The following is a 22,951-nucleotide window of genomic DNA, read 5'->3' as shown; positions in this document are numbered from 1 at the left end:
TGTATGCTGTTCAATGACTTTACAGTAATTAAGGTAATATTTATTTTTTTGCTTAAGTTTTTTAAATAATTTTGATTGTATGCTGAAAGATACTGATATCACAGCTGGTGTGAGACTATAAAAAGTACTATAATTTGTTGTTGTCATACTACATACTTATTTTTGGATCTTAAGTCAAAATTCTTGTTTTTAAGCTTTGCTTTAGTGTTTTCAGTAAAGCGCTAGTTTTCTATAATCCTGCAAACATAGGAAATTATTATCAGTTGGTTTATTTGAACTATTTTAATTAGTATATGTTAGATATGCTATGGAGTAATATTTTTTGTAGGTTTTCATTTTGATCTTTACTTCTTTTAATATTATTTTTTAATTTATAATCTAATTTTTCACTTTAATCTTTTGTCTCCTCACTGACATAAATATGGCAACAAATTTGAAATCACATGACGCTGTCTTATATTGTGTAGCTAGAGTGCCATTATAGAAAATTAGGTAAACACAGAATGGTTGGCTGCACATGAAGTGAGTCTGCCATAAAAATAGCACAGGTAGATTCTTTATTTAGGCTGTGATTTTTCATGTAGGCTATCATGGTTGTTTTTCTGCCAATTCACCCTATTTCCCCTGGTGTTCCAAGATATAGCCCTTAAAATTGACAAAAAAAAGTTAAAGGAGGTACTAAAACAATAAAAATCAAACTATAATAGGCCTTTGTAGGATGTTTATAGGCTAGCCTGTTAATCAGATTGTCATGTTTCTGTCCATTCAAATAATATTTTGTTCACGTTTTGTTGCAATTATTCTGGTAAAGCTATATTTGTTAAGTTAAGACTAGGCCTACAGAGACTCATTTGAACAAATGTTGTAGCCTATCACAAGCAGAGGTATCACAGATGAGGGAGGGGGAGAGTAAGGCTGTCACTCTTTGATTCTTTCAGGCAGATAGTAAAAAAATCAGGGTAAAATTCTAGTCAAGCTTCTTTTTGCTACCTTTTCAAGGGGTTAGGTTAAGAAAATGAAATTTTCTGGGATGAATCCACTGAATAAAGCATGGGTAAAATTCTAGTTAATTGACTTCTTGCTGTCTTGTAAAGGGTTTAGGTTAGGAAAATAAAACTTTCAGGGATGTGTCTACAGGCTAAAGTATGTCCCAGAAAGGTATTTTAAAGTACCCACCTCTACTCCTTCTCCCTCTAACATATTGAAATTTTGGCAAAACAACATTTTAACTTAATTTTCAGTTACTAGTTGCTTTTTCTCTGCCTTTAGTTCTGAAAAATGCAATTTGTGTTAGGCCAATTTGAGTAGAATTTTAAGGCATATCAATGTTTTTTTTTTCAAAATTCAGGAAACGTATTTGCATATCTTTAAAACCTTATAAAATGTAATTGAGCAAAGTTATGAAGCTGAAAACAATTTTGTTGTACTTCAATTGAGCAGAAGTTGTATTCTGCAAGGTTTCACTTTTATAACACCCATATTTTTAAAGGTCATCAAAGGTCAGGGCCCTCTAGAGCAAGAAGGAGTGGAGGTGGGTACTTTAAAATACCTTCCCAGGACACACTTTGGTATGTAGATTCATCCCTGAAAGTTTCATTATCCTAACCTAAACCCTTTCTGAGATAGCAAGAAGTCAATTAACTAGAATTTTACCCTTTTTCTTTCTGTTCAAGGGGTTAGGTTGGGAAAGTGAAATTTTATGGGATGAATCTACTGAATAAAGCATGTCCTGGGTAGGTGTTTTTAAGTACCTACCTCCACTTTTTTTGAGGGCACTGACCTTTGATTAACTTTACAGATTCTTCTATAATAAAAGTGAAACTTTAGAAAATAGATCTTCTGTGGAAATGAAATATAATCAAAGCATTTTTAGCTTTGCCTGATCCCAATTTGTGAGGTTTCAAAAATCGTTTAATACATTTCCTAAATTTAGATAAGAAAACCATTGATATGGCTTAAAATTCTACTCAAATAAATTCAAAGCTAAAACCAAAGAAACTGAAAATTAAGCTAAAATGTTTGATTGTCAAAATTCCAACAGGTCTAATAGGCAAATTTCTGAAACTTAGAAATCAGAAGAAGGTCAACATAGCCTAGTAGCTTGGTAATACCTTCTTGGAGTAGGTTTTTAGCCCTGGATTCATTACTGAAAGTTTCCTTTTCCTAAACTAACACCTTTCCAAGGTAGCAAAAAGTAGCATGTCTGGAAGTTTACCAAATTCAATTGGTATAATAGTTCAATGCACCACTATTTACTGGGTCATGTTTTTGTTATTAGGTAAATAGAAGTGAATAATGGAAAATAATTGGTCTCAGTCAATAGAAAAAAACTAAAGCATTTATAATAGTAAATGATCCAAAATAGCTGGTAAAAATGATTAGCCAGTCAGTAAAGTCCTTTAGCTCCCCCCCTAAAATTTTGGCCATTGTTGCCTCTGATTACAAGAATTAGTCAATGGAGAAATATATTATTAAGACTATATCTTAATAATATAGGGGAGGGGTGGGGAGACCCCCCTCCCCTATATTATTATTGTCAGAAGAGCAGTCAAAATATAATGAAAATTATATCAATAAGTAACAATAACTAAACTTAAAAATAAATAACTACAATAACTAAAACTCAGAACAGCCAGAATTACTATTAAAGAATAAATGAAACCCAAAATAAGTCGAATTTAAATAAACAATCATAGCAAACAAACATTTAATAGGTACAAATATAAATGAATAAATAAATCTCAAAATGAGCAAAAACTTAGATTGATTATGCAAATCAAGCTGGAAATGAAAAAAAAAAAATCACTGCAAACAAGAGTTTGGGTTTTGCCTCCTTCTCTCACTATAAAAGTCTAAAACCTTCAGCATAATTCACACTCTACTGGAAACTATACATTGCAATGTTTGGTAGATAAATCTTTATTTAAAACCCAGGAATTTTCAATAAAAACCATTATAAGCAAAGCAAGCATAAGCATTAAGGCAAATAAGCATAAGCACATAATAGCAAGCTGGTTTTTTAACCACAAGCATGAGAGCAAGGCATCACATAATGCTACATCCTCCTTCAGCTATTTCCAAAAGGATGAGCACCTTTTACGTCTTGCAAGGCTTACTCTACTAACTGCCAATGACTTGGCAAATTATCACTCACTGCAGGGCACAACAGAACACTAAAATGGGAGGCACAAGGCTAGCTCCCATCAGCTGCCAATGGGTTTTGGCAGAACAACACTAGACATGAATGCCACACTGTCACTTGGTTATTCCTTATAGGTTTAGTCTCTCTGGTGGCTTCACCACTCTGCCAGATCTTGTAGCCTGAGCAGCTGTGGCTTGTGCTGGAATTGTGCTAGATGGTTCACCTGCTGGTAGATGGGGCTATGGCCATACCAGGCTTGGTGACAGTGGTCAAGAATCCCTGCAATGATCTATGCAGACTCATGCTTACAGTGGTGTACAGGCAATCCATAGCTCAACTCAGGCTTAGTGACCTTGCTATAGCCCTTAGAGGGGTTAGTCCATGGCAGGTTTAGCATCAGGCATGGAATGAGAAGTTGCTTTGATTAAGTGTCTTTTGTTCCAGAAAAGCATCAAACCATCTTTAGATGGCAAATAGAATAATCTAGGCTCATCTGCATCTTTTATTATTTCCCCACTTTTCTATGGCACTTCTGGCTTTTTTTCTGAAGAAAACCTGGTTGCCTCCTCTGAGTTTGGGATGTTCTCTAGCATGCTGGTCATGATAAGATTTCTGCCTGTGTTGAGCTGGCCAAAATTTTAACAGTCTGAACCATTCTCTTTTCCAGGTGCTTTTCCATGCATAGCAGTTTCAAGCAGAGCTGGTGGCTCATGAGTGTTTGTGAGGGGGAGGCTAGCTTGTCTATCAACTTCTGAACTTGTGAATATCAGAAGTCTGAACCATTCTCTTTTCCAGGTGCTTTTCCATGCATGGCAGTTTCAAGCAGAGCTGGTGGCTCATGAGTATTTGTGGGGGGAAGCTAATTTGTCAATCAGGTTATTATGGCATAATTCTGAGGCATGACTCTGATCCATTTTCACTTGCCTTGGTCATGATGCTCTTGCAAGTGTGAATAGCCTTTTCCGCTAATCCATTTGACTGGGGTATATTAGACTAAAAATTTTTAGCTCAAATCCCCAGTCTCTGGCAAACCTCTTGAATTCTTGGGACACAAATTGGCTACCATTATTAAACATGGTATGCTATGATGGGCAAAATGTGACGTCAGTTTTAAAATGGCTTCTGCTGACATTAATTACCCAAGAGATCAGTTTAGATAAATGGGGCTATGGTAGTCCACCACTAGGAGGTAGCTGGCTCCAATCCAGGTAATAATAGGCAACTTGTTGCCATGGGAGAACTGATACTGGTGAGCAGATTAGTGGCTCTTTTTGTAGACTCCTGTTATTTTTTGGTATGTGTAACAGCTGACAATCAGATTTTCTGTCTGCATTCAGTCAAGGCCAGTAGATGAGCATCCTGGCTCCCTGTTTTGTTTTCTCCACCCCTAGATGGGAAACATGTAGCTGTTTTAATGTTTCAGATCTCAAACATACTTGTACCACTATCCTGTCTCCCTTGAAGATGATTTTGTCATGGATGTACAGATCATGTCAGACTCCCCAAAATGGCAGGACATGATTAGGACATGCAACTAGCTGGCGATTGTCTGAGTGTAACTAGCTGGCGATCCTCTTCAGATTGTTTGTGGATATCTTGCAGTTTTCAATTACTCACTGGAAGTAGCTTGACAACTTGGTGTACATATTCTTTGAGTTCTCTCTGTGTAGGCTTGTTGACCTCTGGCTGGTGGAGCCTTGATAATGCATTAGCAACTAGTATTTCAGCACCAGGCTGGTAAGTGAAACTTGATTTGTATGGCTGAATCTGGAGCATTATCCTCTGTAGTCCTTCTGGGGCCTTATGCAAGGCTATTGTAAGATGTTTTTGAGAGGGCAATGGTCTCTGAATACATTGGCTTACCTTCCATAGATGTAGTGGTGGAAATATTGGCAGCCAAATACAATGGCATAAAGCTCTTTTTCTAGCTGTGAATATCTTGGCTCAGTAGGCATAAGGGTTTGTAAAGTGTAGGCTACTGCCTGTCTGTTTGTTGAGATGTATGCTTGTAGGCTGTGTGACAAGGCATCAACTGTCAGGTTGATTGATGTACTTCAGTGATAGAAGAGATGAAGTTGTGATACCCAGGAGCCCTTTATTTCTTTTAAGGCAACATCATGCTTCGTTTCCCAAAGAAAGTCTTTGTCTTTGCAGACATCATGATGATCCTTATACTTTGTTGACAGATTAGGGATGTATCTGGCTAAGTAATTCAGCATTCCTAGGTGAGGGGCCAGCTCTTCTTTGTTCACTGGTTTAGGAATTGTGTTAATTGCATGTAGCTTCTCTGGATCTGGATTCATCCCTTTTTTTTGCCAATCATGTGGCCAAAGTATGTTGCCATATGCCAAATGTACATTTGTTGTATATTCATATGCCAAATTTACATTTGTTGAGGTTGAACCTCACCCCTTTTGCTCATGCCCTCCTTAAGGTGGCACAAGACACTGATTATGCTCTTCCAGGGTTGGACCAAAAACTAGCAGATCGTCTGTGATAACTATAAAGCCAGCATAACCTTCAAAAATTTCCTCAATGTTTTTCTAGAACCTGTCCTGTACCAGTATAATACTGAAGAGCATATGCTTGAAACAGTATTTTCCAAAGATAGTGTTGAAAGTAGTTAGGTCTGAGGATTCCTTGTCAAGTAACAACAACCAGTATCCTGAATGCACGTCTAGATTTGTGAAGCACTTTGCTCCATGCAGGTTGGATGTAGAGTCATCTAATGTTGGAATAGGGTAGTGGGGTCTTCTGATGGATTTATTAAGATCCACAGGGAAATACAGAGGCAGAGAGTGCCGTCTTTCTTTTGGACTGCCACCATGGAGTTGACACGTTTAGTAGGGATCCTCACCTTCTCAATGATGCTGTCTTTCTCCATTTTATCAAGGTCTGCTTTCAGTTTGTTGCAAAGAGCAAATGGAATTTTCCTTGCAGCATGAACCTTAAGGATGGCTCCATTCTTCAAGTAAAAATGGCACTACTGGGCTTCTATTGTGTGGGAGACTATGGCTTCTTCCTTATTATTCGTTCTGGAGACTTTATGCAGAAATATCTCATCCTAATCATCAGGGTTTTCAAGTGTGTTGTTCGTGCTTGAAACTAGATTTTCAACCTTGTTGCTTCTGCAGACACATGCAAAATGGTTAGCCGCAGCACTTGACACATGTCTTTCCTTTTGTAGGACATGCATGAGTAAGGCTGTAGCTGCCATGATAGAAGTATCATTCTTTAGATCTTGGGGTAGTGGTCTTGAACTTGTAATTTCTTCAGCTTGGGTAGTGGTTGATTTTGTGGATGGAATCAACTTCTTTTTTTTATGCTATTTTCATCAAACGTTCTAACTGTACCTAGGTTGTTTCAAACATGCAACATTTCTCTATAGTTGTTTTAAGGGTTAGGGCATCCCCTTGTACAAGCAGGTGCTCTCTGATATGTGGGCTCAGTATTCTGCAGACTATTCTATCTTGTACCATTTCGTCTATATAGTTTTGTACCATTTTGTCAATATTTGTCTTGAATAGTCTTGGAAATAACTAATAAAACTATACTAAATATGTGAGCTATAATGATATTAATTGCTTAAAGCTCGTTAGTTCAAAATTTAATTGGACTGTAATTTTTATGTTCAATTTCAATGTTATAATAGGTTGGGTAAAGGTAGGCTACTGATGATTTGATACTTCTGTAAAAAACACTTTTTCTACTCTGGAAGGCTTAATTTTAAAAAATTTGCCTTGAAAAGGGTTTTAATATATAGGAAAAACATCTACAATTCTAACTGTTTGATTAGAGATTGAAGTTCTATCAGAAAAGAGTATAAAACTCTGATTTTCTGAAATCGGACCGTTTTCACCTACAAACTGGACAGAACAAAAAAGTTACCTGTTTTTGATGTAAGTTGAAACCCAATTCGACACATGTCAAAATACTTGGGGAATACTTGCAAGTTGATCCTGGTGCATTTGACATGCCTATTCCTTTTACTTTATTTCTTTGTTTCTCTTCAACTTATTTTGATGTGTAAATGTATAAAACACTATTTCAGATAGTTGAAGCAAAAAACTGAAAAAAATGCCTCAAGTATAGGGATGAAATTAGATAATCATATGGAGTGGAATCATGTGACCTAGGTCTCTATAATATAATGTGTGTTATAGTAGTTTGATGTAGGTCTTTCTCTAATCACTATCTGAAATGGCCTGCTTCCTCTCAGCTTTAATGGTCCAGCAAAGATTTCTTTGTTGTTCACAGTGAAAGTGTTGTCAATATTTGGCCATCTCAAAGTTGATCTTCCATTTTATTCCACTTTATAAAATTTTAGTTTCGACTATTCTTTGTCTGGAAAATCCAGAATTCGTGAAATATGCATGCCCTATTTAAAATGATTACTAGTTTGTGACACTAATGAGTTTGACATGTTTCGTTAGCATTTTGGATGGGATAGGGTCTAAGAAAACGGGAGTGATATCAAGGATTTTAAGAAGTTTAAAGTCATTATATTTGACTTAGTGGAATTTACTTTCATATGTAAATTCATAGCTTTGTCCTAAACCTGCTTAGGATTTTGATGGGGTCATTTTTGATAGTTCTATGACACACTTCAAGGATAAGCAGGACATCTATATATTTACACCTTTGAGGGAATCTTACCAATTTCATCACTCAAAAGTACATGATTGGTCCTAACAAGGTTCCTTGAGAAATTCCACTCTAATTAGGGCGGGGTTCTGAGAGAATATTCTGTATTTTACAGCTTGGGATCAATTTATTTCGATGTGTATGTATTACGGAATTTTCTTTCGGAGTAGCAGTACAACCCAGGTTACTGGGCTTCCTTTTTTTCATTTAAAAAAAAAATAAAGTCTTAAAAATAAGTATAATGTCGCAAAAAAGAAACAAATAAGAATCTGGACTTAAAAATTGTTTCTTTCTTTTGCAGTTTTAATTTGTCATACCCTCGGTTATATGATTTGTTATAAGGCTTTTGAGAAACAGTGGAAGAGGTCTAGTTCTAAATAAGTTTAGTACAACCTTGCAATTCTATGGGCTCATTTATTATCGAAATATGTCAGCTGTTTTCGATATTTTGCAAAGAAACAACAATATTTCCCAAACAAGTTTTTTTCTGTCAATAATGCCACTAGAATTGTCCTGGCTAATCGACGTGTTGAAAAATATCTAGTTTTGTAAGGCTCCACCTGACAAGTCGTTTTCTAGGTCGAAAGTTGGTCTCTGTCACCTTCGCGCAGAAGGAGCAGTCACTTCCGTCGTCTTTTTCCGTCGGAAGGCTTTTATGACAGTAATGGACCAACAAAATATTAAGTTTTGTTGACTTTGCGCAGATTAAGCAGCAAATTTGTAGTCCTCATCTCAACGGGAATCTTTAATGACATTAGAATGGACTGACTGTATATCAAGTTTTGTAGGGGTCCACTCAACAAGTCGTTTTCTAGTGGGGCAATTCGGCTTCCGTCGACTTTGTGCAGATTAAGCAGCAAATTTCGTAGTCCTCATCCCGACGGAAGTCTTTAATGACATTAGATTGGACTGACTGTATATCAAGTTTTGTAGGGCTCTGCTCAACAAGTCGTTTTCTAGTGGGGCAATTCGGCTTCCGTCTACTTTGCGTGGATGAAACAGTAAGTTTTGTTTTTCTTTCCCTGGCGAAAGTCTGCTATGAAATTACATTGGACCAAAACAATACCAAATTTTACTCCCCTCGATTATTCGTTTTAGGGGGGTCAATAGTTCTCTTGCTGACTTTGCGCACATAAAGTATAAGTTTCGTTGGGCTTTGTCCAATAAAACTTACAGGGTTTAAACTTACCTAAAGTTTAAACCCTGCTTTCTCTGGTCATATTCATACTCACATATTTTCCCTGGTTTTTACACACTAAAGAACAGCTTGAATAATTTACTATGTATTCCAAATAATACAATAAAGATTTAGAAATACATTTAAACAAAATCAAGTTCTAGTCTGGACAGTGCTTAAATTAGTCTAGTCCAACTTGGGCTAGTTGTAAAGTAGAAAGCAAAAAATTTTAGCATTTTCTCCTTTCAATGACCTTTGTTTGTCATCATAAATGTTCTCAACTGTGCTGAAAACTCTGTCACTTGGGACAGAAGAAGGTGAAAAGTAGAGATACTTCTGAGTAAGCAATGTCAGTCTCTTGAAACGTTTGCTGTTATTTTGTCACCACTCTGACGGACAGCTTTTTTTCCTGTCAATGACAGCCTGACTCGCGTCCGTTTCCAATTCCTGATCAATATTATATGTTGACTCTTCTTCCTCAAATGTTTAAGTTGCAAGCATATTATTGAATAGACAGTCAATCCAACTTGCTGTGCCTTCTCTCCTTTGTTTTGTGTTTTCCTTTTCTTCTCTTGAAGTGGCTAATTTTGTTTATTCTTATGTCTGATTCTATGTTTCTTCCTGTATTTAATTAAATTAAGTAGTTCAAGCGGGCATCTAGCCTTGGCTAACTGTAGAAAATCCAAGAAAGATAGTCCAGGTGAGAGGCAAATCTAGCATAAGTTCTTTTTAGAGTTGTATGCGTTTTAGCATTACTGAGTGCCTCGATTTAGTGGCTGGTGGTTGTGTCTGGGATCCAGGAGACAAGCAAGAACAATTTCTCTGGTCGTACGTTCTTAAACTTACCATGCATTTTGAACATATCTATACCAGGTGTGTTAACAAGTATTTACAACAAATACACTTTGATTTCATTTGACTAACCTCGGCTGCTCTCTCCACCGTGGTCAGACATAGCTATTGGCTCCATTCCCAAAAACTGGATAAGCCAAAATTACTTGCGAAAATATGGCACCATCTTCTGGATAAGTCGCACATAAAAAACGGTCGAAAATAGATATTTTTTTTCTGATATCCAAAAATGACACTGGCCCCAATATCAGCTGCTTATATATTGGTTGGGCCCTAGGAAATATATACATGATTTTATTACTGACACAGGGACAAGGTGAACATAATACCCACTTGGTGCCTCTTTTTTAATGTTCTTTCCAAATAGTATAATGCCCCCCCCCCTGATGGTCCCATATATAGCCTTAGGATATATGTTTGCACAATGCCCAATACTTAAAAACAGTTAAACAATATAATTCTTGCTTTATAACATGTAGAGTGATTTTAAGTAATCATATTATATGTTAACCTTCATTGTTAAATGAAAAGTTTTATAGGAATATTTTCCCATAAAAGTTTTATTGTAAAATTTGACATCAAGAAAACTATTTCCAAACTTATAATAATATTAGACATTATATTAAATTATTAATATTATTAATTTAAGATTATTAATATTAAATATTATAATAATATTAAATTTTATTGTTGATTGATTTTGAGAATCATCTTAGTGTGATGAGACTCAAATTACCTTCATAGACAAATGAATTTGCTATTTCTTTTTCAGGGCAGTCATCTCATCGCCCTTCTGATTGAAGGTGGCAATGGTTGCAACGGTCAAAAACCTGACAATCAAGAAAACTATTTCCAAACTTATAGTAATATTGACTGCACTCGGTCTATCTGTTACTGTTTACATGTATAATCAATTTCCTAAGGCTTCTGTGGCAGCTGAGATGAGCCGAACCTTTTCAGGAGATATGTTTGAAAACAAGCCAGTCATTTTTAAAGAGAAGATCGTACATCTCGATCTCAAAGGTGCTCCTCCTAGTCTCGCTTACCTTAGAGAATTTATTCCATTTGTAAAGAACATTGGCGCAACTGGGCTTCTTGTTGAATATGAAGACATGTTTCCATATAGCGGTAAGCTGGGCAATATCCCTGCTAAAAATGCTTATTCAGTCAGTGATATTAAAGAATTAGTATTATTGGCTGAAAAGAATGACCTTGAACTTATACCGTTAGTTCAAACTTTTGGACATCTCGAATTTGTGCTAAAATTGGAAGAATATGTTCTGCTTAGAGAAGTGCCAAACTGGCATCAAGTTATATGTCCAAGTCGGAATGTAAGCAAAGAATTGATATTTGCAATGTTAAAGCAGGTTAAAGATCTCCACCCTAAGTCAAAAAGGATCCACATTGGGTCGGATGAAGTGTACAATTTTGGAGAGTGTAATGACTGTGCTATTAAATTGCAGAAGAATAGATGGACCAAAATGAATCTCTTCCTTAGTCATGTTTTTGATGTGGCAAGTTATGCTAAAACTAAATTAGGTCTTTCCCCAATGATGTGGGATGATGAGTTTCGGGTGCTAACAGAAGAAGATATAAAAGCTTCTGGTCTTGGAGATATTGTTGAAATTGTTGTTTGGCAATATTCCAGAAATGTTCTGGATTATCTCAGACCTGACCTTTTTGTCAAATACTCAAATGCTTTCAAAAAAATTTGGGCTGCTTCTGCTTTTAAAGGTGCCACAGGGGCAGATAGCTTCCTGACACCAGTGGGTCATCACTTAGCAAACCACAGATCTTGGTCAGACTTAGCTCTAAGCTACTCCAATCAAGTTCACTTTTCAGGAATTGTGCTCACTGGATGGCAGAGGTATGACCATTTTTCCGTTTTATGTGAGCTTTTACCCGTTGGACTCCCGTCTCTTACAGCAAGCTTGATTCTAATTGACAATTATACGCTAACAGATATTGCAATTGTTGAACATGCCGGATTGGTATTAGACTGTGATGGACCTCTCGTCTTAGATGTTGGCCCTTTTTATCTAAGTGATTTGGTAAGTCGCTGCAGTTTCCCTGGCTCAGATGTTTATTCTGTGATGCAGAAGTTACTGATTCTCAAGCGACGCTACTCTAATATGAAAGAAATTCAAGGTCTGCGTGGCTGGCTGTCTGAATACAATATGAATCACAAATACTCGAGTCCTGCAATTCTGGATCGTTTTATCGGCGAAATAAATTCTAACCGTATAGATGCTGAGAGTATTCATAGTGAAATTACTACATCGTTGGAAAAGATTTACGACAACTTTACCATAACAGAAGTAATTGAAACTTATTTAAATCCTGTTAAAGCTGATATAGAAAGAATGTGGGAGAAGCGGACTGAAATTTCACAGATGAACTTTTTCCCTAGAAGGCCCTTCTGAGCAGTTTCCCTCAAATTTTTTCAGCACCATATTCTTTGGTGAAATCACTTATTGGATGGACTATCCATTTTTTTCGTCGATATATATATTCGATTAAGTAGAACTAGAAAGGCACTGAATAGATGCTAGGGAAATCACCGCAATTTTAATGCACCATAAATTATTGGAACTTACTTAGATCCTGTTAAAGGTTATATACAGGAAAAACAGAATTGAATCGTATAGATGAAAGTTTCTTTCTAAAAGACCATTCCATGGACTTTTTATTAAAAGAATGAGACACTATATGCTTATTGTATTCTGTTGTATAAGTGCTGTAGAGGGGAATTCCTTTGGGGAGAGGATCTGAACTGCAGAAAAAACTCACGTTTCTGCCGTTTTTTCCATTTTTCCTGGAGGATTTGTTCCTTTAGAATAATATGGGGAGGGGGAAGTGAACAACTCCCCTGCAAAGGTAAAGTCGGATTGTCGTTCAAAACATTTTATCTACATAAATGTAGGGTTCAGTCTCCAGACCATCCAGAGAGGTGTTATGCTTAACGCGTTGCAATTATTTACAAGTCTGAAAATACAAAAAATACGAGTTCAGTACAATATGAATCAGTAATACCCATGTCCTAGATGTCCACATAGTTAAACAGCTTTATGACAGTTTTACTATATGAGAAGTGATTCAAACTTACTTATCCTTTGAAATCTAATATAGAGAAAATATTTCCTTATTCTTTTCCTAGATGGCGTTTCTAAGCAGTGGTGTTAATTCATTCAAATTTAGGAGAGGGGCAAATCTTTTTTTTTAAATAAAGGGAGGGCAAGTTTTTAATTTTTTTCATTTGAGATAGATATAGAAAAATATAAATAAAGCAAAACAAAATTTCACCGACAAAGTTTTTCTTAGAAGCCCTCTCCAAGAACTTCTTGTGAAATCAGTTTAGAACTATATGAAATTGTTGAAATCGCTTATTGGGCATATTGTCTGTTTTCTTTCCTGTTTTGACCATGTGAATAAGCAGTAAATAGCGATTGGCAATATCCACATTTAAAAAAAGGTTTCAACTCACCAGCTATGAAAATCATGACAGTAAAACTGAATGCCGAGCAGTGTCTTGTTACCGCCAATTAAAGAATTTTACTTGTGAACCTTGACTGCTCGGATGTTGACGTCTATACAAATATGTTAAGTTCTACTAGAATGTGTATGTGACCCCCGCTTGAGGCAAGCAAGTTCAATCCCATGCGTAATATAAAATTTAAGTTTTCTCGGTTTATTTTTGCTAAAAGTTAGGTGTGTCTTCAGACTTGTATCTTAAGGGAGTAGATTTATTACCTGATCTCCTTCCCTTTCTGAGAAAAAAATCTCCCGACTCTAATACCTATTCAAGCTTTTACATTCATTGTTTTCGCCTTTTGTCGTCTTTCATCAACATCTTCCATACAAAAATGACTTCAGCTTTGTGAGCATCTTATAAAATAAGAGAAAAGACCCTCAATTTAATGATGATTTACTAAATTGATTTAGTAATAACACACTGCTGAATATGTTTCAGTCGTTGCCAACTAAGGCTTGGGAGCAGGAGTTGCCCGACTTCAAAGCCGTGGAGTCAGAGCTGGAAACAAAACCTCCCCAACTGTAGTACCTTCTCAATCTCTTACGCTTAATGGTTTGTTATTGTCGTGACATCTCGACCTCTGACAAACGAAACAACCTATTCACCTGTGTTGACAAAAAAGACTTGGAACTTGAGGAGAGAGCTGTATCTTCGAAATTTAAAGTAATTGGAGTCGGGCAATTCGGAATTACAGGAGTTGAAGTGAGAATCAACATCTTCACCTTAATAACATCGTAAATCACATTTCTGTCGTCAATTTTCTGCAAATCCATCTGAAGATCCCATCTCTGTGTATTTTTAAAAATCTTCAAATTTATATTCGTGTTCTAACACATGTTTATTCTAGATGTCTCTCACCCTCGCTTTTTAACCAGTTATAAATTGTGAGGACAGTGTCCAAAAACATGGATGTATTTGTGTTGTTGTTTCTTCTTTTCAAACATAGACGTTTTTTGTCACCATCTCCATTCAGTGTATTTTAAAATGAACCCTAAATATTAAAGATGAACGTTACGAAAATATTAACTTTGATTATAACGTTTCTTACAGAATTCCAAAATTCGTAACTCAAGAATTCTTCACTATTGTTGAGTATCATCAGAATAGCCTGAGGCTACGATACGCTATTTTGATGATGGGAAATTCTTTAATTGTATCAATCTTTTTTTTTTTTTTGGGGGGGGGGTAATCTCTGATGAAGAAATAGGTTGTCACTATAGACAATAGTTTGTAGCCAATTATTTGGTCCTAAAGATCGACCGCTAGAATTCGTCATGTAGTAGAAGTGACTAACAAATACGGTATTTTGTTGTAAAAGTGCTCAAAAAACTTGTCTGAAGCTATGGAGTGTCAGTGGAAATAGTGAAAATCCTCCATCAAAAACCCCATAGGAAGCAAGAGAGATTCCTGGGGAGCTGATACTTAACTATCTTTGTTGATTTTATTGTGTGCATTAACACCTAAACTTAAAATTGGCTCTACCCTATGTCATTCTGACCATAAAGGATATATTTTTGTGTGGCAGAAAATGGTATGAAGTGGCAGGAGGAGCTTCAGAGGATGATAGGACTTTTTTTGAGGGGGGATTAGTCAGTGGCAGAACTCGAATTGTCATTGGCTCTTACTGTATAGTACCAGGTATCTCATTTCCTGAAAAACGAATAGAAATTATGAATTATTATTCATATTAGGATATTTTGGGAGGACTTTAAAACTAAGTGAAGTCTCTGGCTACAATGGTGTATTGCCCCCAGCCCCCTACAAAATAATATAGGACCAATTACCGTTGTGTTATTGGTGCCCCCTCGGACACGGTATTTTGAGAAAGACTTACCCATCTCCTTTTCCCTTTTGTTGAAGAGCTTTCCTTGTTAGTGTCATGGTCGCCTTCTTTGTTTTCCCCCATCACGAGAACTGCACCCACTAGATTTAGATTTCTTTGGGCAGGCATCTCTTGCCCCTCAAAGGGAGGTGTAGATCATCCATCACTCATTCGTCAGCACCGAATGGTACCAGACTCTCAGAACTGGCACGAGCAAGAGAACTTCGTTCTCCTACTTCAAATTCATTTTCCAGGAATCCTTTCTTGCGCCACGGTTGGCGCTTTACATATCCAGGGTGATTGACCCCTTAAGTTTTCCAAAAAATAGCTTGCTGCATGGTCGAATACTGGGAAAACTTTCAGTTGGTGGACAGTGACTGAAATTCGTAGTAGTAGCCTATATTTGTGCCACGAGAAAGTTGTCAACATCAACCCACTACCCAAATTAGGAAGAAATGGAACTAGAGATGTGCTGTATTTGTTGTAATGTGGTAGTTTTTTTTGGTCTTGGAAGTTTTTTGTAGATATTGGGGGAACTTATATTACTCATGTTGCTCAGGGTTTCTTTAAAAGTAGACCCAAAGAATTTTTCAGCTAGTCACGGAAAGGCTATATTGTCAAAAGCTTTTGTTTTAACTTTTTGTGGAATCTCTTTTTTCGCAGTAGATTGTTGCTTTTTTGTGCGTAATAAAAAAAGTTGCTTATGGATCATTTCAATATTTCATCGTAGTCTTTTGTAGGTATTTTTTCTTATTGTATTATCAAAATTACCACATAGTTTACTATCTACAATCTCTTTGGAAAAGAAAGCTTCGGTTAAATTTGCTTCTTATGCTAACATTTTTCTTTTGGTGAATCAAGTACTTATGGCCAACAGAGACTGTCTAAAATATGAACATTCTAAAGGTCTGAGGGCAGCTAATTTCCAACTTCCCCGAAGTAGACCGAATTGCCCTCGGTTTTCTTTGTTTTTCTTTTAAGTTTATCCTATTGTTACGCAAAGCGTTAGAGATTCCGATAATTTGGAATTTTGATATTAAAAATATTGCTATCTGGGTTTTAAACCCTCAAAACTATCAAGAAACGATGGTATTTTACCAGTAAGTGACTGTAAAAGGCGCAGATGAGTAGGCTTGCCCCCTTTAGTGATTTAGCACTATTTCTAATGATTCTTTATACTCCCTTAACAAAAATATCATACATAAATCGCTCGATTATTGAAGAAAAACGCTAAATCAACCAAAAAATCACCAAATCTAGAGTATTTTCGTCACTAGGTGGCAACCCAACAAACGAGATATTGCCGGTGACATGGTAGCCGGTGTTGCAAGCATGTAGTTGACTATTAGTTTTAAAATATGTTAAAATGTGATTAAAACTATTTTAGTTAATATTTTAAAACTATTAGTTGTAAAATATTAGCTGCAAATATGAAAATAAATCGCTAAGTGATTCTGTTAACCAAATAATTACAAAATAAGTGCAAATTCATCAGTGGTATTAATATGTTTATGAATTTGATTAAGTGCTTGTTTTTTCTCATCGTGGGTCTTGCGTCATTATTAACTAACAATGAGAGCTTTCCTGAATATCTGTAAAACGCATGCCTGAATATCTGAAAAACTAATATTCAGTAGCCGGTTGTCTTGGTCATAATTATATATATTATATATATATAATATATTGGTCATAATTTATATTTTATATAATTTTACTGTTCTACTCTCTTTTCGTTTTTTATATGCTTAATCTTGTTATTTGTGTTTAAAATTTTTTTAAAGTTTAACCTTTTTTTCTCTTTTTTTTTTGCTCTGGTAAATTCTCTTATGAGCCTCGTACATTTTTAGGAAGACAAACTAAATGCTCATGGTCTAACGAACAATACCTTGTTACTCAGGGGGAGACTAAATTAACCCCATCTCTAAATATACTTTTTTGATATTTAATTGCTATTCACTATTTATTCACCCCCCTTTCAGTTAAAATCCTGAATGCGGGCTCGCTTTCAGAGGAATGTGAAGCTAAAGATAAATACAAAACAAGAGCAAAAAACTTTACACTGTCTTTATTCTCTTTCTGTATGCTAGTTCCCATTTTCTTTTTTTGTTTTTCCAAAAAGGTAAAAAAGAGAAGATTTATTATCCATCTGAAAGCCACAATCTTTTTTTTTAGAATAATGAAATAAATAAAAATTACTGATTTTGGATGTTTGCATTTGTGTCTTAAGTTGATGACGGGTTTCAATGCATATTAAGGATGTACTTGTTGAAATTTGCTTCTTTAAAAAAGTTATTTAACATTCGACAGCCCAATTTTGTGTCCTTTTTTTAAATATTGTTCCTAATGTTTGAGGTGTATCATTGAAAAAATATAAGGGTGAGCTTCACTCAAGCTTTTTGACGCTAAAGTCTAAAAAGGGGTAAAAGGCATCGAGTACCCAAAATTTATCAAGTCAGGTATCGAGTTCCAGAGTATTCCACGTGTTTCTGTTATACTATTCGTTTTTAACTTCTAAGTTTATATGGAATGATTATTTATGGTTGTAGATATATAAAAAAAAAAAGTTTATAGATTTTCATTTTGCTCACAGTTTTTGTTGGTTGTTTGATTGTACTTTTTCGCTTGAATAAATTATGCTTAATCTCTCTTGGTAAGTTTGTGCATCTAATGAAGGATTTTAAGTAAATTGACTAATTGTATGAGATCAGTTTATTTGGCATACATCATGAGCAAAACTGGGCCCAAGAGAGTGTAAGGTGAAGTCGAGAAAGGACTGTATCCCTCTTTTCACTGTCTACTGACAGGAGAAAATGTAACTAATAGCCAATGGCAGCTTTGTCATATTTTTCTGCAAATCATTTGTTCATTGGCTCTGATTTGGCACGTGTTCACAAATGTATTCTGGGGATGGGGGAAAATTTGAAAAGCATGTAGGTAAATGGAAAATATGAAATATCACTGGCCGCGTGATGCTGCCTAAGTAAAACCGAACTTTCGAATGAAAGTTCAGTTTAGCTAGCCAATACTTACCTCAAACTTTGTTATATTTATTTACAAAAGCTTTCTTTGGTTTCGTAATACGAAGGCGAAGTTAAACATACCACAAAATTCTACGAAAAACGTTTCTACGGCCAAAAACTATACTCACATGACATGATTAAGCCAGTTTGTGTTTTGAGCCAAGTCCCTTATAACTCCATGGCTCTCTATGTACCATTGGAGGGAGGGACTCTATGTACCTATTTTGAGGTAAGTATTCACTAGCTAAACTGAACTTTCATTCGAAAGTTCGTTTTTGCCGTCACCTTACCTCAAACGCTGGTACATTTATTAACAAAAGCTTAGATTCCAACCGATTTGATGGGGTGTTCCTAGATCAGCTAAAATATATTTTATATTCAAACTCAAATATTCAAATGCATAAACTACATAATTGTCTGAACTACGACAAAAATATAGTATCGGTTCGATCTTCCATTTCATGAAGATAGTGTTGTCTGGGAGTAGTCTCAGAAGGTCAGCCAGCAGCACTCTTTATATCAGCAAGTGATACTGATTTTGATAGCATTATGACGCCGCCATGGATCTTGTGTCTTGTGCATCTTCTCTTGCTGGATCATATTCCAGTTATGGCTTGTTATATTGAAGAAGAGAAAATTCCCGTTGCCACCTCTCGTAGTGTTATCTTTTGAAAAAAGAAATGAAGAACCTTTTTCTCCCATTTCTGATCGCCATGTTAGCCGTTCGCTGTGCGTAGGTTGATATTATCCTACTGGGAACAAGGCTGGATCCACATCTAGCATGGACAAAATGATTGGAGAAGGCTTCTCATGAGGCTTCACTTGTTTTTTTTTTTTTTTTTTTTTTTTTTTGGGGGGGGGGGTCTTAACAAAGGGAGAAATCAGAGAGGCATTAAATTATCTAAAAATTGTGCTGCTCTGAAGAACAAGGCATGAATTTCACTCCTTGGACGACCGGATGCTATGGTAGTAATTAATACCGCCTTAAGAGCAAGATCTTTCAACACTGATGCCCTACACGCCAAGAAATCCTTAAGATATTAAAAACCTTAGAGCAAGGCCAAGATCCCAGACAGGAAGACCTATTGAGTCATTAGTGACTCGTGCAAAAAAATTATTGATCATTTTAGTCCAACAAGTATCTTTATTCATTTCATTCAATTCACTTTATTCAAAAAACATGCGACGGACAGAGCCGATTATTATTTTTTGTTGTCATATACAAACGAAAACCAGTCGACAAGTAAAAATTAACATACACAAAATTATAATATATACAATTAACAACAGTAATCCGGATTAAAAAGTCGACCCGGCACTAAGCAAATTAACAAACAAGGGCAAAAAAATAAGCTCAAAACGAACATGTGACACAGTCACAGGTTCAAGTTTCGGTACAGGCTCTGCAACGGACCTGATTGACCTTACCCGTGCCGGTTGATGTTGGGGCTGGAGGATATTTCGGTGTATAGAGCTGGGCAGTATTTTATTACCAAAGGATGGGGCTAGTTTTAAATGACGGGAGTGAAGGATTTGAAGTTGAAACTGATTAAGGAGGGACATGTACGGTAATTTTGGGGTTTTGAGATTACTAGGAGGACACGGTATTGCACCCTCTCAACTCGGTCCGACTGTTTCTTAGTCAGCCCGAAATGCCATACAAGGCAACAGTACTCAAGAGTGGAACGAATGAAAGAGAAATAGATGCGTAAGAGGGGTGGTGCAGGGATTCCATGGCGAGCCAACAACTTCAGAGAACCTGATGGTTAAATTAGCTTTTTTTAACATGCCATCAACATGTTTGTTCCTCTTCAGATCCGAAGTAATCTGAACAGCAAGCAGTTTAATTTCGGTCACGTGACTAGTGCTGGGAATAAGTAGGTTAAAAACTGGTGTAGAATTTACAAAAGAAATGGTTAAAATTATAGATTTGTCAAAATTGACACTCATTTTGTCCCCCTTTGCCTCTTGACATATATCATTCATTAGTGAACCTGCTCTGCTTGGGAGGTTTTTTCGACAACATTCAATGAGTGACAGATCGTCAACATGCTTCCAGCGGTCACCCCGTGTTGTTGCCAAATCATTTATCATGACAAGAAACAAAAGTGGTCCCTTGGGGAACTCCACAAAAAATGGCCTGTAGCTAGAGCTAGCGTTCCGCATATTGCTGCTTTATATCCTTCTATTGTTGATGGGGCAAGGTTTCGACTAGTCTTGAGATATATTATGAATTCTGCTACTGTCTGAGCATTGGCTTGGAGCAGATTAATTTCATTTTCACTGCACCAACCCACGAACCCTGGACGTTTTCCAATGTACAATTCAATGTCATATTTTCGCTGGGGCCGGGTAATTGCACAGGCGGATTTCTTAGAAATCCTCTTTATTTTGAGTTCACACTCGAGACCTTCTTGCTGTTTAAATTTTGATTGCTTAGTGTTGAGTAGGGGAGTCGACCTTGCTGGAGAAGATCTGTCTGATCCCCAAGGGGTATAGCAAGTCTATTAGCAGGTTGATAAGGTTCGTGTACTGTGCTTCGCGAGGCCGTCTTGGATCAATTCGTGTTATTTGGTAGTTCACAGACTTTTGAACCTTCTTCTAAACATTTAAGATAAGTGTGAATTGAGGAAAGCTATAGCTATATTTGTTCGACCAATCGTGGACTAGGGCATCTGCCGATCGCCGGAGAATCTGGAACTAGTGAGAAATATAACTTGATATCCTGTGTTAATTTAATCGCGAATAGATCGACTTCTGGCAATTCGCATTCTTTTGACAGGGCTCTGAAGACGCTCTTGTTGAGGCTTCATTCCGTGGGCAGACCTTTTCCTTCTCATGTCAGTGTGTTGACTACTAGAATGAGTATACCCGGTAATGTATCTTGCCCACAACTGAACGTTCGGTGCCATCATAATTATTAAGGCGCTTTATGGAATCCTACTCCTAGAGAGACAGAATGGGTTCCACCCTTTTTTTTATGTAATTAACTACTGTCGAGTTGTCTGTCTCTACCATGACTACCTCGTTTCTTAGCTTCTCCGTAAAGGTTTTGATTGTGTTGGTTACGGCTCTCGTCTTGAGGCAATTTATAGGAAAAAATTTCTCTTCTGGAGACCAAGTCTCCGAAGTGTCTTGAGTTGGGTTCTTTAGATAGCCACTCCAACTGTAAGTTGAGCTGTCGGTGAATTATTTTTTGGAAACAATAGGAGCTTCAGAGGAAGGCCATAACTAAGCCAATCTTTGTTCAGCTGTAGTGAAAATCCCTCTTCCTTCACTGTCGTAATCAGAATGTTTAAATGTTTTTTGTTCTTAGACGTTTCCCACAACCAGAGCATTAGTAACTGACATTTACTGAGATGCAGTCTGTTGAAACGGACTACTCTCGAGGCTTCATTGATGAGTCCAATTATCTTCATCAGTTGTATTATTGAGGTATGCGATTTATCTAAAGCTGTCATGATTGCATAGATCAAGTTCTGAATCTTTTTCTTAGTTAGGTACACCCTCTTTACCTCCAGGTCCACCAGAACTCGATAAATACTATCCGTCACATATGTTGCAATTCTGAATTCTCGCTGACCATGAACCCAAGTCAGTGCAGGAGGATTATAATAGTCCTTACATTGTTCCGTATTACAGACTTTTGGTAGATATGCCGAAGCCAGTTGTTCATGTAAGCATGCAGGTTGGATGGCTTGAAGGAGGCAGTAGCTCCCGATGGCACCGATCACGCGACAAGAAAACGGCCGGACATTAGGCTGGCCGAAAGGGGAGCACTTTTTTTTATTAATTTTTATTTTATTTTCTTCACATACAAAACCAAAACACATCTTTTACAAAATGCTGCCGCACTAAAAAAAACTTTACAGTTTTGTAGACGTATGGCAGTAAAAAGTAAAAATATATATTCCACTACAAATCACAACATAATCAACTCAAACTTTAAATCAATCTCTCTCATTTAAACAAACAACACAACATCCATCCCCACCCCCCCAACAAAAAACACTTAGCAGCCCCAAAAATCACCCTATACCACAGAACCCTTCTCTGCCCTCCTACCTAAAAAAAATAATTACTTTCTAACAAATGATCTTTTATTTTCTCTTAAATGAAAGCAGGTGTTCAGCCATCTTAACACTCACTGGCAATTTATTCCAAATAAGCGGGGCCATATATCTTACCGTAAATGCTGATCTAAATGTACCTGTTGACTCAATAGGTATATCATCTCTATTTCTCGTTTCATAATCGTGCACTTGGCTATTCAAACAATAAAACTTCTTAAAAATTGTAGGGACTAGGTCATTCATACACTGAGTAACAAATGTAGAAGCTTGAAAATCTCTAATTTGTCCAGCATTGTACAGATTCAGGAATTTATAACAAGCACTATTTTCGTGGACCTCTTGAATATATTTATCAATAATCCTAATCGCTTTATTCTGAAGATCTTGAACTCGCTTATAATTATTAAAAAAAATTGTTTCTCCATATAAAGAAATCATAAGCTATATATATAGGTAAATTAATGAATAATAAAGTGTAAGAAGAATCTTCTGTCACAGGAAATGTTAAAAACGTCGAAGTATGCCTACACCATGGACAATTTTAGCAAAAATATCTTCACTATGATTTCTCCACGACAGATGACAACCCAGTATGAATCCTAGGTAACGCAGTTTACCAACCTGATAAACAGGCTTTCTGTGTAGTGTAACGAGGTCATTTAGATCAACAGTAGAGCCCACTCTACTGT

General features: G+C 36.5%; 1 protein-coding gene across 3 annotated transcripts; it reads left to right on the top strand.

Annotated features, from left to right (window-relative positions):
* The first annotated feature begins 416 nt into the window (after window positions 1-416).
* Window positions 417-17,815, top strand: LOC136027607 (hexosaminidase D-like). 3 transcript variants are annotated; one of them, XM_065705022.1, is made up of 2 exons: window positions 417-492; window positions 10,588-17,815. In XM_065705022.1, exon 2 carries the CDS (start codon window positions 10,625-10,627, stop codon window positions 12,236-12,238), a length of 1,614 nt encoding a protein of 537 aa, XP_065561094.1. In that variant the 5' UTR covers window positions 417-492; window positions 10,588-10,624; the 3' UTR covers window positions 12,239-17,815. The 3 variants fall into 3 exon arrangements, with proteins under 3 accessions (XP_065561094.1, XP_065561093.1, XP_065561092.1); XM_065705021.1 differs by having other exon boundaries at window positions 428-522; XM_065705020.1 differs by having other exon boundaries at window positions 429-548.
* Window positions 17,816-22,951: the final 5,136 nt, after the last annotated feature.

This window comes from Artemia franciscana, chromosome 5, assembly GCF_032884065.1.
Source record: "Artemia franciscana chromosome 5, ASM3288406v1, whole genome shotgun sequence".
Classification (NCBI taxonomy): Eukaryota; Metazoa; Arthropoda; class Branchiopoda; order Anostraca; family Artemiidae; genus Artemia; species Artemia franciscana.
The sequence above is the reverse complement of the archived record's forward strand: the minus strand, read 5'-3'. Positions and strand labels throughout refer to the sequence as shown.

Excerpts from the sequence above, each read along its gene's own strand:
- LOC136027607 (XM_065705022.1), top strand. The coding sequence starts at position 10,625 with ATGGTTGCAACGGTCAAAAACCTGACAATCAAGAAAACTATTTCCAAA.